The 14640-nt window shown below is 41.2% G+C and overlaps 1 protein-coding gene across 2 annotated transcripts in view; it reads left to right on the plus strand.

Annotated features, from left to right (window-relative positions):
* LOC116040775 (plexin-A1-like) overlaps window positions 1–14640 on the plus strand; it is a 300695-nt gene that overhangs the window by 254404 nt on the left and 31651 nt on the right. Inside the window, exons 21-22 of one of the 2 annotated variants that reach the window (XM_031286408.2) lie at window positions 6056–6290; window positions 12910–13058. In XM_031286408.2, coding sequence (XP_031142268.1) covers window positions 6056–6290; window positions 12910–13058 — 384 coding nt within the window. The remainder of the gene's footprint in view (window positions 1–6055; window positions 6291–12909; window positions 13059–14640) is intronic. The other variant, XM_031286409.2, reaches the window with a different exon arrangement.

Consider the following 14640-nt stretch of genomic DNA (forward strand, 5'->3'; position numbering starts at 1 on the left):
ATCCACACAGACCCAGTAATTCATGTTTATGAATATGGGAACATTCTAGCCTGACAATCTCAGCCCATAATGTCACTCTAACCTTGTTGTTGAGTTATGTGAATAACCCCCCCACGTCTTTTCTAAACAATTTCCTTTTTGACAGATCCAGGATACGCTTCATTGAGCTTGCACACCAAGGCTGCTGTTAAATATTTAACGCTTAATTAACATGTTGATCTTCATTGGCCTTCAGCTAGCCTGTTACTGAAAACAAGGCAGTGGAAGTTTCAGGGACCAGACCCCCTGATAGAAATACATGGCTGTACATTCACAATTCAAAAAGTGCAGATCTGTAGACTTTGCACCAACGTACATGATGATGCTAAATCCATTACGGGTGTACAATGTCGCAACTTCGCATAACATGTTCAACGCGACCATAGTGAACCTCCAGACATGTCTGCAGATTGAAAACCATGTTTCTTTCTATCCACTGAAGTGTATCCACACCAACAGCTGTGCAGGCGTCAGCAGTTCTTCACTGCAGGTGCTGCCAGTTTTGGATTTAAGAGGTTTTTAAGTCCCACAGCGCCGGCTCCGTTTATCATGCATTTTTATTAGCTTCACTTTATTTTGGTGGCGTAGACAGTTAACAGTACACAAAATGTAACATGGCTTGTCTGACATTGCCGAACCTATCTCCACAGCGCTGGGGAGTAAGGTCTGGGCTACGCCAAACACATTCTGGGATAGGAGAAAAAAACGCTCTGGGTTGTTCGCATTTCTTTAAACCAATCGCCATCATCTTGGGCGGCGCTAAGCTCCAGACGCAGCGACGGTGGCTCTGCAAAACAGTCTCGGGAAGGAACTTGTTTTGGTGGAACATTTGCAACCCGCAAAACAAAAGTCACATAAAATATTAAATGACGTTAACTGCTCACACAATACAGTAACGTGAGCTATTCAAATTAGCTGGATACATGGTTAAATGTAATTTGCTTTCACCAGTGTAGCCTCGTGTGTACTTCGTCCACAGCAATCCCCACCATTCGGTCCCAAAACGTCCCAGTTAACGTTAGACAGTAAATGCCGTAAACATATTCTTTATAAATCTTTACTATCATTCCCCGAAAGAACCAAGCAGGCCTGCCTTTGTTGCAAGAACAATATGTTTTTCAGAACTTGCCATTTTCAGCGTGTAGCTTGGTAGCTTACTAGCTCGAAGGTTGTTGTTTCCTGAAGCGAACGTTGTATGATAACGTCAGCACAGAGAGAGCGAAAGGTGAGGGACGTCCGGCGGTTAATAGTGGAAAATGTTCTCCACAGCTTCCCCGGAGTCCACAATGACGTCTTCCAATAAACCAACAGTCCCCAAATCCTTTTAATTTTTAATAATGATTAATATATTATAATTGTTATTTATTAATCATCTGAGAACTAAATATATGCACTTGAACATAATGTTGTTAAACTGAATTTTATAGTCTATGTCTGCGTAATGGGTTGTGGATCGGCAGGGACTGTGCCACTGATTTTTTGGAACCCTTTGCAAGATACCCACAGCAGAATACATATTTTTTTCTCCGTTTTTCATCTTGGAGTGCAACAGAATGCTTCTCTTACATGTTAAAATTGCCCTCTAGCATCCCCTTTCTCCTTACGTTTCTCTCTTTTTCATGTAACCCGTGTTTGCCGGCCTGATTCAGGAGTGATGATAGCTGCACACTGTTTCAAAAAAAGGCAAATATTGTGCTTCCTTTTGTCGTAAACCTGCCATTTTGCCTGTTTTAACATGGCAAGTTGAGTTTTAGTTTTTTGAGCATAAAGTTATATACATACCTACTTCTCAAGACAGATTAACAGGCTAATAACAGGACACCTGATCCTCAAAATAATTATGTTCATTTAACTAGAAAAAACAATTGAATGTGGGCAAACAGAGTTAAATTATGATGAAGGAAAACGTTTGCTACAGTTTATGTCAATGACAAGGCACTGTCAACAGCAGGGCTCTGTCCTCGAGTTATGCGGAAACATAAAAGGTGGTATTAAGAATAGAATTGTTTCTCCAGGATGCTGATGATATGCAGACGCTAAGCTTGTCTCCAGGCTCTAATCCAGGACCCTTACTTACTGTATAAACCTTTTTGATGTGCAAATGTTGTCCAACTCTCAGCAAATCCAACCTAAAGTTGCATCTTTAAAAAAGGTTGTTGCCACATCATCATTGAGTTACACTTGCAAGTGAGTCACAAGCTGCAACTATTTTTTTTATCACCACCCACAGTGTGAATGCTGTCGATGTCACTTTCACTTTCTACAGCTATTTTCTGAAATTGCGACACCGCAGGAAGTAGTGCTAGAAAAAGTCCCAAGTCCCACGGCAACCATTCAGCTTTACTTGTCCAGCGCTGTCAATAGACTGCAGACTGAAATCCCTAATTCACTCTGACTGGAGCAGACTTTCAAAATCACGGCACAGCTCCTGGAGCATCTGTATAGAGGAAGGTCAAACCTCAGCCAGGCGACGCAGCCCTCACTCTGAATATATTTGGATGTTTGTCTGAATATCCCAGTAGTACACGCACTCAACCCCCCCCACCCCACCACATCCTGCCCTTTTTTAACTTATCACCAATGTCCTTTCACAGTCGTTTCACTGTATCTTTATGACATTTACTCCCTGCTAGCTACAGCCAATATACCTAGAAAGCCACTGACAGCGCATCTATGTAATTCAATATGATAGCTCTCAACGCAACCAGCCAGTTCCAAGGTGGTACTGGAATTTGTTTTCTTTTTTTTACCCCCCCCCCCCCTTTTCTTTTCTCTTTTTTTTCTTTTTTTTTTTTGAACGAAATGTCATGTTGAATATCGGAGCGATGCGATGTGTTGGCGGGGGTGGTAGAGTTAGTCCTTAGTTTGACAATAGCCGAAGAAAAAATAGAGCTGTCTGTTCCGATCTCTTCTGCTCTGTGTGTGTTACTAGATGTACAAGTGTGTGTGTGTGTGTGTGTGTGTGTGTGTGAGCGCTCGCATGTTTGTGTTTACTGTATGTGCGTGCACATCTTTGTCTTTGCGTGTGCTATGTGACATGCTGCAGAGAAGGACACAGCTGTAACACAATAATACTCCCCATGTAGAATGACCTACATACAGGGGACCCCAATGGGTCCAGATGTACTGGGCGTGTGTGTGTGTGTGTGTGTGTGTGTGTGTGTGTGTGTGTGTGTGCGTGTGCGTGAGGGTGAGGGTGAGGGTGTACAGAAAGAACTGCTGTATGTGCGTGTCATTGTGTCTTTGTGTGTCCCTTCAGATGCTCAGCTGTGTGTTGGCAGCTGTGTGCCTCCCTTGAGTTTTCGAAGAAACTTGTTTGTTGTTTTGGCCTTCAGCTTTTTAAGTTCCTCCATCAGTCCTTCAGTCTGTCAGGAGAATAAAAATAGACAAATGCCTAGGAAATGTGTCACCAACTTAATATTGCGTATACTCGTGGTGCATTACAGTCATCTGAGGATACGTTTCCCCCCAGTACCAGATATAGCAGTGACCTCCTATTAAATGATGAATCCTAATTGGCAGTGTGAGGGGTAACAAAGCAAACCTATACCTCCAAATATCCTTTTTGTTGATACATTTTGCATTCAAGGCTAACAAATACATGTTACCTGATAATAAAGTATACATTATTATTAAGCTCCATTATGTTCACCGGCTAGTTGCTTACTTTGTCTACCTGCCGTTTGATGCTGGGCAGGTAGAATATAGCTGGTTTATCAGAGATTTATCAGCTGCATGCTCAGGGTGGAAAACGATAATGAGAGCTGTAAGTGAACCCAAACGCTAAAGTTGCAGGCTGTACTGGAAAGCACAAATAATGAGCTGAATGGGGAACTATAGAGTTGCATAATAATTTTCTGTGGGTTCATCACTACTAGGGATGCACCGAATACCGAATCCTATTCCCATCCTCAGTCCACTTACACAAGTTTTTAGCTGTGACTGTCTTTCCTTTGCCGTACCTGAAGTTGCTGCATTTTGGCTGCTGTCTGTAGATTTCTTCATGCACAACTCGTATTCTTTCGGATGTTTCATACACAAATGTTTTAACAGCGGCGATGTTGTGTATTGTTTAGGGTCCTTGCCACCACGAGACAAATCGGCATTGCAAATTGAACATGTAGCTTGACTTGAATTGCCTTCTTTTGACTGAAAGCACTGCCAAACTACACTTTTTCTGCTCACGAGTTCCATTTTCACTTTCTCACAGCCTACTGCATTGAACGATCCACCTACGTAAACACCTTCCCATAATCAACGGCGACATCATTACGTCGACCGGAGTAGCGCACGTAGTGCAAGCGTAGGGTTCGGTGGAAAAAAATTCTAAGGTTCGGCAGAAACCGAACCCCGTCAAAAAGCCCAATATTCAGCCGAATCCGAAGCTGAATCCTGGTTTCGGTGCATCCCTGATCACTACGAGCGACTCCTATCACATAACACAAAGCGTTATTCGTATAAAAAGTAATTAGAGCAGCTTCAAGACAGGGTAAAATGTGTGAAGGGTCAGCAGGCACCACTTTGAACCAGTCCAATATGTTGACAGCAATGCCATTATCATGAAGCATGATGTAAGGTGAAGTACAAGAAGTTTGATGAAATTGATGTCTTCAGATTGACTTGCAAACTTTTAAAATCCTCCTTGCAACCTAACTAATCCAAACACATACTATAGTTAGCTAAACTTTTGTGTACAAGTTCATTCAATTTAATCTCCTTTGCAGCCTGGTCATGTCCACACAGCTAATTAGCTGTTTAATCTTATACAAGCCAATCTAATTGTCTCTACTATAGCAAATTCAATTTGTAGGTATTGCCTACATTGATATTAATATAACGGCTTCTCTATTGTATTTCTTTAAATCAGACTTTGATAATGTCAACATGCAAGTGCACTTACAAGAGCTTCAAAGTGCATAATCACACCTTTTTTTAATGGCTTATCAACCCCCCTTGTGGATAGCTTGATTTGATGGATTCCAGCGCTGTGAGGTTTTTTTTTGTGAGACGCACTGCGCTTATGTAAATGTACTTAGTCAGAAGAAAAAAAAAACATTACATGTGTTTGACTTCCCATAATTACCAAGACTCCTTGGGGAGAGATTTAAATGCTGGTGATTACTTTGTTTGATTACTTGTGTGAGTATGTATATTGTGTGTGTGTGTGTGTGTGTGTGTGTGTGTGTGTGTGTGTGTGTGTGTGTGTGTGTGTGTGTTCTGTGTACTTGTGTGCACAAGGCTTTAACACTGTCTGTGTCTACCTGCACTGCACTGCTTCAACCTTGTTCACGTATACAGCGTTGACTATGTGACCTAAATCAGTTTGTTAAAGTTGACAGTGACAAATGAGGGCATTAACGACAAAATATCTATCTGAAAACCCAAATAGTGGACCTAAATATCTCATCTGCAGAGAATACAGACGGGGGTGAGTTATTCAAAGACTGAGCAAGTTACCTTGTGAGATCTTCATTACCAAAACCCTCTAAAGCTGCTCCCCTAAAGGCAAGACTTGAAAACCTTTCCCTACAAGAAATGTTCACGGCAGTCGAGGTGATGTAATCCTCCCCAGTATAAGCCTTTCAAAGATCGGCCTGTTTAGTGTGAGTACAGAACAGATAAAAATGTAATGATCCTTGTGGCAGAAAGCGGGTCAACCAACTTTTCTTTCATCAGACCACCAACTTTAGATCTCTTTGGACCACCTCATCTGTTCTCAAACCTGGAGAAAATCAAGCAGCGTTGCCTGGGTTTTTTTTTTTTTTTACGTCTCTTTGAGAGGCGATAGTTCAAACCCTCAGACTGGCTGAGGAGAATGTGGTAGGGGAAAGTAAAGAAGTAGTAATTTCCTCTGCTCAGCTCTGATAATGCAGCTGCTCCATGGCAGCCATCAGAAGAGAGAGAGGTCGCGCTGATTACTATGTAACTTTATGAATAAAGCAGAGAGTTGCTTAACTGGGTAATGAATGTCAGTATTTTCTCCCTTGATCATTAAAAATCACTTGTGTGTGTTCAGATCCGTGCTGGTGGGTTCGAGTACTCCCCCGGGACTCTTCACATCTACTCGGACAGCCTGCTGACGCTTCCTGCCATCATAGGCATCGGAGGGGGTGGCGGCCTGCTTCTTTTGGTCATCATCGCTGTGCTGATTGCCTATAAGAGGAAGTCGAGGGACGCTGACCGCACCTTGAAACGTCTGCAGCTCCAGATGGACAACCTGGAGTCCAGAGTGGCCCTGGAGTGTAAAGAAGGTAGGCAATGAAATCAGAATCAGACATCTTTTTTCTTTTTCTTTTTTTGATTAGGTTTATTATGATCATGTTAAAAATAAAAGATAAATAAGATGTCAGTACAAGCAAGAAAACCAACAAAACAAAATACTAACAAAATGCAAACATATTTTTCAAAATGATTGTAAATGATTCAAATAAGGATTTCCATGTTCAAAAAGGAGTAGGAAGAAGGTCATACCCCCTTTTCCTACTTTTCTACTTTAGTTATATACAAACAATTTAATTCTTCACTTATTTATACATGTATACTTACACATACATGCATATATACCTACATATTCACATGCATACCTATACACATTCATTAGGGGTGCACGATTCAGAAAATGTCACGATTCAATATCGATTTTTAGGCTCAAGATTCGATTCAAAATCGATTTTCGATTCAAAAACGATTCTCGGTTCAAAAAATTATTCACAGTATGTAAATGTAGTTACTTTTCCCATTTTATTGCAGTAGACATACAATTTCAAAAAAAAAAAAAAAAATGAATCGATTTTTGGAACTCAATGAATCGATTTTGAATCGGTAGAGCTTGAATCGCGATACGAATCTGAATCGATTTTTTTACACACCCCTAACATTCATACACACATGATACCATGGTATGAGTGAATACTCTATTCTGATTGGCTGCAGGGTGTCCAATAAAAAGTGATATAGGACACCTACTAAGTAGTTCCAGTAAAACTGTCTGTTTACCGTTCTAACTTAAAGCGCTACATTAAAATAACAACAATAATAATCTGAATATTTACAACACACGAGTGTAGCCCTTCAGTGTCTCGTCCTCTGAACACCACATAATGGCGCTAACACACAAGCTGTAAGAGTAAGTTATACGGCCCCTTTGAACTTACTTTGTTTCACATTTAGCAATCATCTCACATCCCATCCGCTGTTCAACTCTCTACCTCAGGCTGCGACCGACAGCACACATGGCGTATCATTTGTTCGTGAAAGTCTTGATATTGATTTGGGGGAAATGACATTGCTGAAAAGCTAGCTTGTCTTGCTGTTAAACATACTGTACTGTCAAATAATATTTACTGATTGACAACCGTACACAATGTTATTGACTTTGAATCTTGTTAGCATAACGTCAGCTGGCTAATGTCTCGTAGCTGAGCCAAAGGGTTCTATGACCCAAGCGGCTAGAAATATCTCCCGTTGCCAGGTCGTTTCTAAGATACGTTCTACCGGAGCAGTGAAAACGTTTCAGTTGCATAAGAACCTTATGGTATGGGAATGATTGTTGCAGGTATTGGTCTAACCCTCAGGGGTTAACAGGGAAACAGACTTATTGTTTGGAAAAAAACTTTGATAAATTAGATAAATTATTGGTCTTAAAAAATGTTCTTTGGCATGTGACCATGGTGTGAGCGGGTTAATGCCCTTAAAGGCGTCCATTATCAGGAATTAATGGACAACGGGGTGGCCTCAGCGAACAGTGAATTATTATTGCATAGAAATTGCAGAGAAAAGACTGTGTATTACCATTTGTTAACACTGCACTCTCTTCATGTAATAGCACCTCGATACAGTATTGCCTGAGTAAACTAGTTTAAAAATGAACCCCTGGCTATAACACTGATTGGGTTTTGTGAGTCTACTATGCTGACTGAGTGTGCAGTTATACAAGATGAGAAAGCAGGTTGAGGTTTCATGGTATAAATGTGCAGACTGAACAATGGTAGAGGACATTTCTATAGACTATAGTTTAATCAGGAGAGACTTCGTTGCAGATGTGCAAAGATTTATTGTACATATGCATGATTTGAAATGTACAGTCTTTGGAGATTAGACTCCATCATTATTAAAAATATAAATTTTTAAAAGGGGTAGAAAGCCGAAAGATAATCCCCCGATGGAGTCTAGGCACTGATGGTGGCGTGAGGTGCCTGGAAACCAAAACCGAAGAGCCGTCGGTAGTGGCCTGCCGGATGAGGACCCAGGAGACGTGAGTGATGAAGACCGGAGGAGCAAGGGGAGGAGGAGGGTTGTGCTCTTATCCTGAAATGACAACTGAGCAGCAGAGAGAGACAGGTTTAAAACAGGGATGTCATGCAGTGATTGGCTCGTGATTTTCATGGCCGTTTCTGATTGGTTAAGATAAAAGTGAACACCTCTACAGCTGTTCCGTTTAGGGGAGAGAGAAAGTGATTATGTTTTAGAAGTCTTCCTGAAAGAATTTACGCTGCGCTCCATTTGAGAGAACGCTGAATGAAACTGCAGACAGAGAATTCTTTTTTTTTTTTGTTCTTTTTTTTTAAGCACATAACAAGTATACAGCCACAAGTGTATACAGTACAAACAGGTCAAGTACGCCAGGGGAGATACAAAAAATAAAACAATAATAAAAAGAAAGAAAACAACTCAATTTACATAAAGCATTTGAAAAGTACAAATAGTGTGTGTTCTAACAGCCTTCTTATTACTGCAACAGGATATAGTAGATATCTAGTGTTTAATGTGAATGGACAGCTCTATGAAGTTAGTTTTTTTTATTTTGGAATTTGGATGTAAATGTATGTATGGATGTAAAATTTGGTCAAAATTAAAATCAGGTTGATTAAATAAAATTGAGATGTGAGATTTGTGTCAAAGTTAATGAAACCAAAAAGTACATTTTCCCAGCACAATGAGAATTTAGGGCAAATAAGATCAGCTAAGTATCGAGACAGTTTACTCCAAAGTAATTTAGTATGAGGGCATAACCAAAATAAATGCATAAACTGCAGACAGAGAGCAGTTGGATGCTGCCGTCATCACTGACAGCAGGGTTTCTGCGGGGTATGTTTACTGATGCAACCGTGTCATAGCTGAGTCATAGCACATAGAAAAGAGTTTTATTTAAGAAAATACAGGGCTGATATAAAGTGATGCACACAGTTTGGTTGCAGTTATATTACCATCATCACAGTCAGGAGGCAAACCAAATAGTGACCCTTATAGCTTCAACATTCCTTTTCATAGATTTTTTATGTATGTTGAACTCTACTGAAGAGATGGACGCCAATCTGAGATTTTCCCCTTCATCGGCTGTGTTGATGACGGTAATGGAGAGCACCGCCTAACATGTCGATGAGAAGTCAGTACCTCCGAGTGAAAACACGCTACAGCAGCCAAAGAGTGTCAGAAAAGGATAGGAGCATACAAAGCGTTGGGAGGGAGATTGTGAGTGAGAGTAGTCTGGCTATCACCAGACCAAGCTTAATCTTTTAAGATTGAACATTTGCCTGGGGAGTCTGCTCTGTATTTTCTACTGCACAAGAGGCGTGATCAACGGGCATAGTTCAAATGACTCTGTACGCAATTGGATAGTCCTTCAACCAATCAGACCAACGATCCGGGTGACGTAGCAGCGACAGCGGCATCAGTGGGTTGCTGCGCTTCGGTGGCCGCCTTGTTGAATGTAAACAAAAAGATGCTTGCCGTTGCTTCTCTATCGTCATCGTGTTAAACCCGTCAATAGCGCACCAGGTGGATAAGCCAGTTTGTGATTGGTCCTCACAGATTTGTAACGGAAGCAGAAAAATGTACAGGTTTCCAGCCTGAGCTGCAGGGCAAAATCAAATCGCCAGCAGATCAGGCTGGGTTTACCCAGTCTAGAGTGAGAGGCCATGTGAAGTCAAAGTAACAAGGGGGTTGTTTGCCAAGAAATGAGAATTAAGAATGAATTAAAAGTAAGTGAGAGGTAATTTGGGAGAAAAAACATTTGGACAAGAGAGAGACTGGACTGTGAGGGAGTTGATGAGGTCAGAGTGTACGTAGATGACTGATGTAAGGACAGCCCAGTTGTTTACACTCCATATAATGACACAGGCACACACAGCCGATGTACAAGGTTATAATATGATTACACTACAGCCACAACATAAAGCGCTATCGGCCGCAGAGGATAATTTGTTAAATAAAAACCAACAACAGGTTTTAATTTAAAGTGCTACAGTTTCAGGGTGATCGCTGCATGTTTTCTGACACCTTCAGAAAATGTGTTATTACCTTGTATCATTTTTAACATTAGTGTTTTTTTCAATAAAAACACAACTAGAAAACTCCCGTTCTTTCTTCAAAGAGAAACCAGACAGTATTCAAGAGTCAACAGAAATCAAAGCACTCTGTTTTCCAGGAAATGAAGCATGGCCTTATTCCCACCCCGCCCCGCCTGCTGTACTCCCAGCTGGCCTATAGAGACGAGACAGTGTGTGTGGGCGGAGGAACAGATGAAGTGGGCGCCGCCACGTGTGTGTGTGTGTGTGTGTGTGTGTGTGTGTGTGTGTGTGTGTGTGTGAGATTGGCTTCGCTCTAAGAGTGTTGAGGGAAAGAGACAGGGGGACATTTGGTTCAGTCATCCGTGAGAAGCAGACATCGCAGTGTACACTATCATCCAAACTAGCATATTAGCAGTCATGGATGATTAGTTACACATTAGAAATGACAACTGCTGACTGGCAAGTGTCACTTTTGGGTTCAGGGGAGGTGATATAGATGTTTTTGAGATGTGATATGATTTAAACTCTGATATTAAAGCAATAAAACAATATTGCAAAATGGTTTCCGAACAAATTATTAGGCAAGGCATTGTGCATGCTAATGTAAGCACACTCAGTGTATTTCAAATATTTGGGAAACTCTCCACTTGAGCGCATTGTTTTATTTGGGACATTAGAATGTTTCTTTGTCTTCCCTGGATCATTGGCTCTGCACACCTTTGCCATTCTGATTGCTATAGACAGGGAGTCCTTGTCACAAAACCGCATAGAGCTTTTTCATGATAGTACAACAGCACAGATTAAAAAGCTATGTTTAAGGCTGTGCCATCACTTTTTTAAGTTAGGTTCATCAGTAAAAGTTAACATACCACATCCGGTATGTTTGATAGTGATTGTATAGCTCTGTCTCCTAAAAATTTAATTTCCATACAACATAACTGCATAATTATTTACGTTAAGAGGGAAACGGATTACATTTGTCTTTGACATATGACAAATACGTTTCTAAAGAAATATCCGCGTATGGATGAGGCTGGGGTGGAAAGGATGGGTCAAAGAAACACAGGACTTTTACCCAGGAGACCGCTGTTCGTGTCCAGTGTGAAACCAGTGTTGATTTTTTTTTAACGTTTGTAATGTTCTTAACTTACGTACTTACGTTTGTAATTTAAATTACGTAACAAACATACTTCATCATAATCTTTTTCTAAACCTAAACATGTAGTTTTGTTTCAATTCACAATGTCAGCCATGTGTTTAAACAACCTGCGCCAGTCGATGGAAAACACATTTCTCTCGAAACATAACGGAGAATGCAGTTTTGTTGTATGGGAACGTAATTTTCAAGAACACAGGGTTGAATTGGTATGTGTAGCTGAATGCACTGATAAGAAGAAGTGGTGGAAGTCTTGACCCCGGAGACCATGTAACCTTTGAGAGAAGAAATACCATAATCTCCCTCTCCTTTATCTCCTATTCTTCTTCTTCTGCTCTGCCATATCATTTTTTTGTCCTCTTATTTCCACCTCATTACTCTACTTTCTACCTCTTCTTAGGTCTGACCTTTACCTGCTGATCTTTCGCTCTTCTTTCTTTTTGTCCTAGTCACTTATGTCCCTTTGAATTTCCATTCCCCTACCACCTTCACTTCTTTACCTTCTGATTTTTCTTTCTTCTCCTCTCTCTTCCTTTCTTCCTTCCTTTATCTTCTTTGCTTCCTCCCCTCTCCATCTCTCTTGTGGACCAAACAGTCCAATAACAGCTGGGAGAAATTATGCATGAAAACTCATCCGTCGCTCTCTTAATAATTATCCACTCATGCAATTAATTGACTTTCCTTTCCAGGAACTTTGTTTTCTGTCTCCTGGTTCTGCTTCTCTCTCTCCCCGAGCTAGCTTTGCCTTTTTTTTATTTCATTATGTTTGGCTCTTTTTTGGACAAGCAAAGATTGAATTTGTCGGGGCTGAGACGCCAAGGAACAAATTAAGTTCACTACATTTTTCAATTTCTCAGCCCTGTCTTTCTTCTCTTAAGTGTTATCTCAGGATTTATGCGTACCAAGAAATTGGTAAAAGAAATTGTAGAGAAATTACATTGCTGTCCTTTACTAAAATTATCTAAATTGCTGATTCTGGATCTGTTATTATTCTTTAATTTCTACCTAAACTTGTATTCCCTCATTCGTGTTTCTGCCTTGTCTGTTTTCTTTAGTTCTTATTTATTGCCTTTGTAGGTAGGGTGACCAGACATCCCGGTTTGACCGGGACAGTCCCGATTTTCAGTTGCGTGTCCCGAGTCCCGACAAAAGCCTGTTGGGACGCTAAAATGTCCCGATTTACACCAACCACTATGAAATTGTCCCGGTTGTCAGCGATTACATAGCCGACGTGGTCTTATTATAGCCTGATCATTAACTAAACCCATGTAGAAAGACTAATAAAGCGTCCAGCGTATGATTTTAACAATGTGTGTGTGTGTGTGTGTGTCAGTCAATCGTAGCGATCTGCGTCTGCATAATCTGTGCAGATGATTAGCACCATCCCTCATCCTGGCGCATTCTCTATTTGTCAATTTTTCGTAGCTTTCGCTGAGCTTCAGACAGACATCCACGAGCTGACCCAGGAGCTGGACGGAGCTGGGATTCCCTTCCTGGACTATCGGATTTACGCAATGAGGGTCCTCTTCCCAGGCATTGAGGACCATCCTGTGCTCAAGGAGATGGAGGTACGGGTCAGTACACCACCAACCAAACTTGAAACTGATATAAACTCACTATAAATAATCAATTACAGTGGAACCAAGAACTTAAGCTTGATTTATGGTTCTGCGGAGGCTCCATGCAGAGCTTTCATCGTAGCCTACGTAAGTGGCCTGAAGTTTATATTTGTGCGTTTGTGTGTGCATCGATCTCTTTCAAAGAATAGACGTGTAGTTACATTTTTTGAGAGGTGCACGTCAGGCTATGGCGTAAGGTCTGTGTCTCAACGTACCAACGTACGTAGCCACGGCGTCGATTTAACACAGAAGCATATATCGGTCTTTAGCCTTTGCACTCATAGGGCCCTATCTTGCACCCAGCGCAGCGCGGCGCAAAGCCCGACACAATTGTCTTTGCTAGTTTAAGACTGTCCTGCGCCCACGTCGTTTAAATAGCAAATGCACCTGCGCCCATCTTTGATCTTACAGGGAGGTGTGTTCAGGTGAATTCTGGGCGTATTGCTATCTTGAGGCAGCAGGAAGTGATCGTGCCATTGACCAACAAAAACTTGGTCTAAAGTCAATAGCGCAGCATTTCATTGTTATTTTAACAGCGCATTAGTAAAATGCGCCTAGGCTTATGCACAGCGTGCGCACACTATGCTTGTTACACACACACAGGGAAGCGCAGCAGCACACAAACATGCAAAAGATTACAAATAAAAATATTAAGGTGCAAATCCGCCATCATAATAGCAATGCGCCAAGGTACAAATGCGCCTGACTTTCAAAGGGAATGGGAGATGACACTCTGATTGGTTTATTGCATGTTACACCCAAAACACACCTATGAGTTAATCAAGATGCTAAGTACAAACCTTTGGAACCATGCGCCCGGCGCACGGACCCTTTTTTCCGCTGTCAAACTAGCAAAAGTGGATTTGGACACGCCCTAAACGTACCTGCGCCATGCGCTTCACGCCATGTGCGTAGATCGTTAAAATAGGGCCCATAAACTAACATCAGAGGTAAAAAAAAGGTAACACACTTTGTATTTAATGGCATGAAAATGTCCTTCCGGCTTTACTGCTTAATACCCTTGTAGCCATTATCCCATTACAGGTTTCATCAAAAACAGGCCTCTCCAAATGATAGGATGTGAGGCAAGAGGAACTCCAGACATGCTTCACCTTTAAGCAATCATATAACTTATATTTGACCTACTTTGTGTTGACGTATCCAGCTTGTCTCAAGGAATGCAAAAGACCTTTCAAGTTCCTTATTATCATCATTAGTTTGATGTCATAGGGCACACGCTCACCACATTCCCTTGACATATGGAAGTAGAGTTTAAAAGTGAGGAGAAAATGGCACAAAAGATAAAGGTATGTTAAAAAAGTGCAAAGCAAAAGATGAAGGGAAAGAGGATTAGAGCAGAGAGGGAGACATTAGATGCAGGGTTACTAGGAGTCTTACTTGCATTATACATCACTGTTGAGTTATTAATTAAGCCAGTACATGCATCCACCTTGCCAGCACAGCTGAAAGGAGATAGTGCACTCGATTTATAAAGACATTTTACCATTGAGACCAAGGGAAGTACAATTAATAGTGT

Source organism: Sander lucioperca, chromosome 12, assembly GCF_008315115.2.
Source record: "Sander lucioperca isolate FBNREF2018 chromosome 12, SLUC_FBN_1.2, whole genome shotgun sequence".
Taxonomy (NCBI): Eukaryota; Metazoa; Chordata; class Actinopteri; order Perciformes; family Percidae; genus Sander; species Sander lucioperca.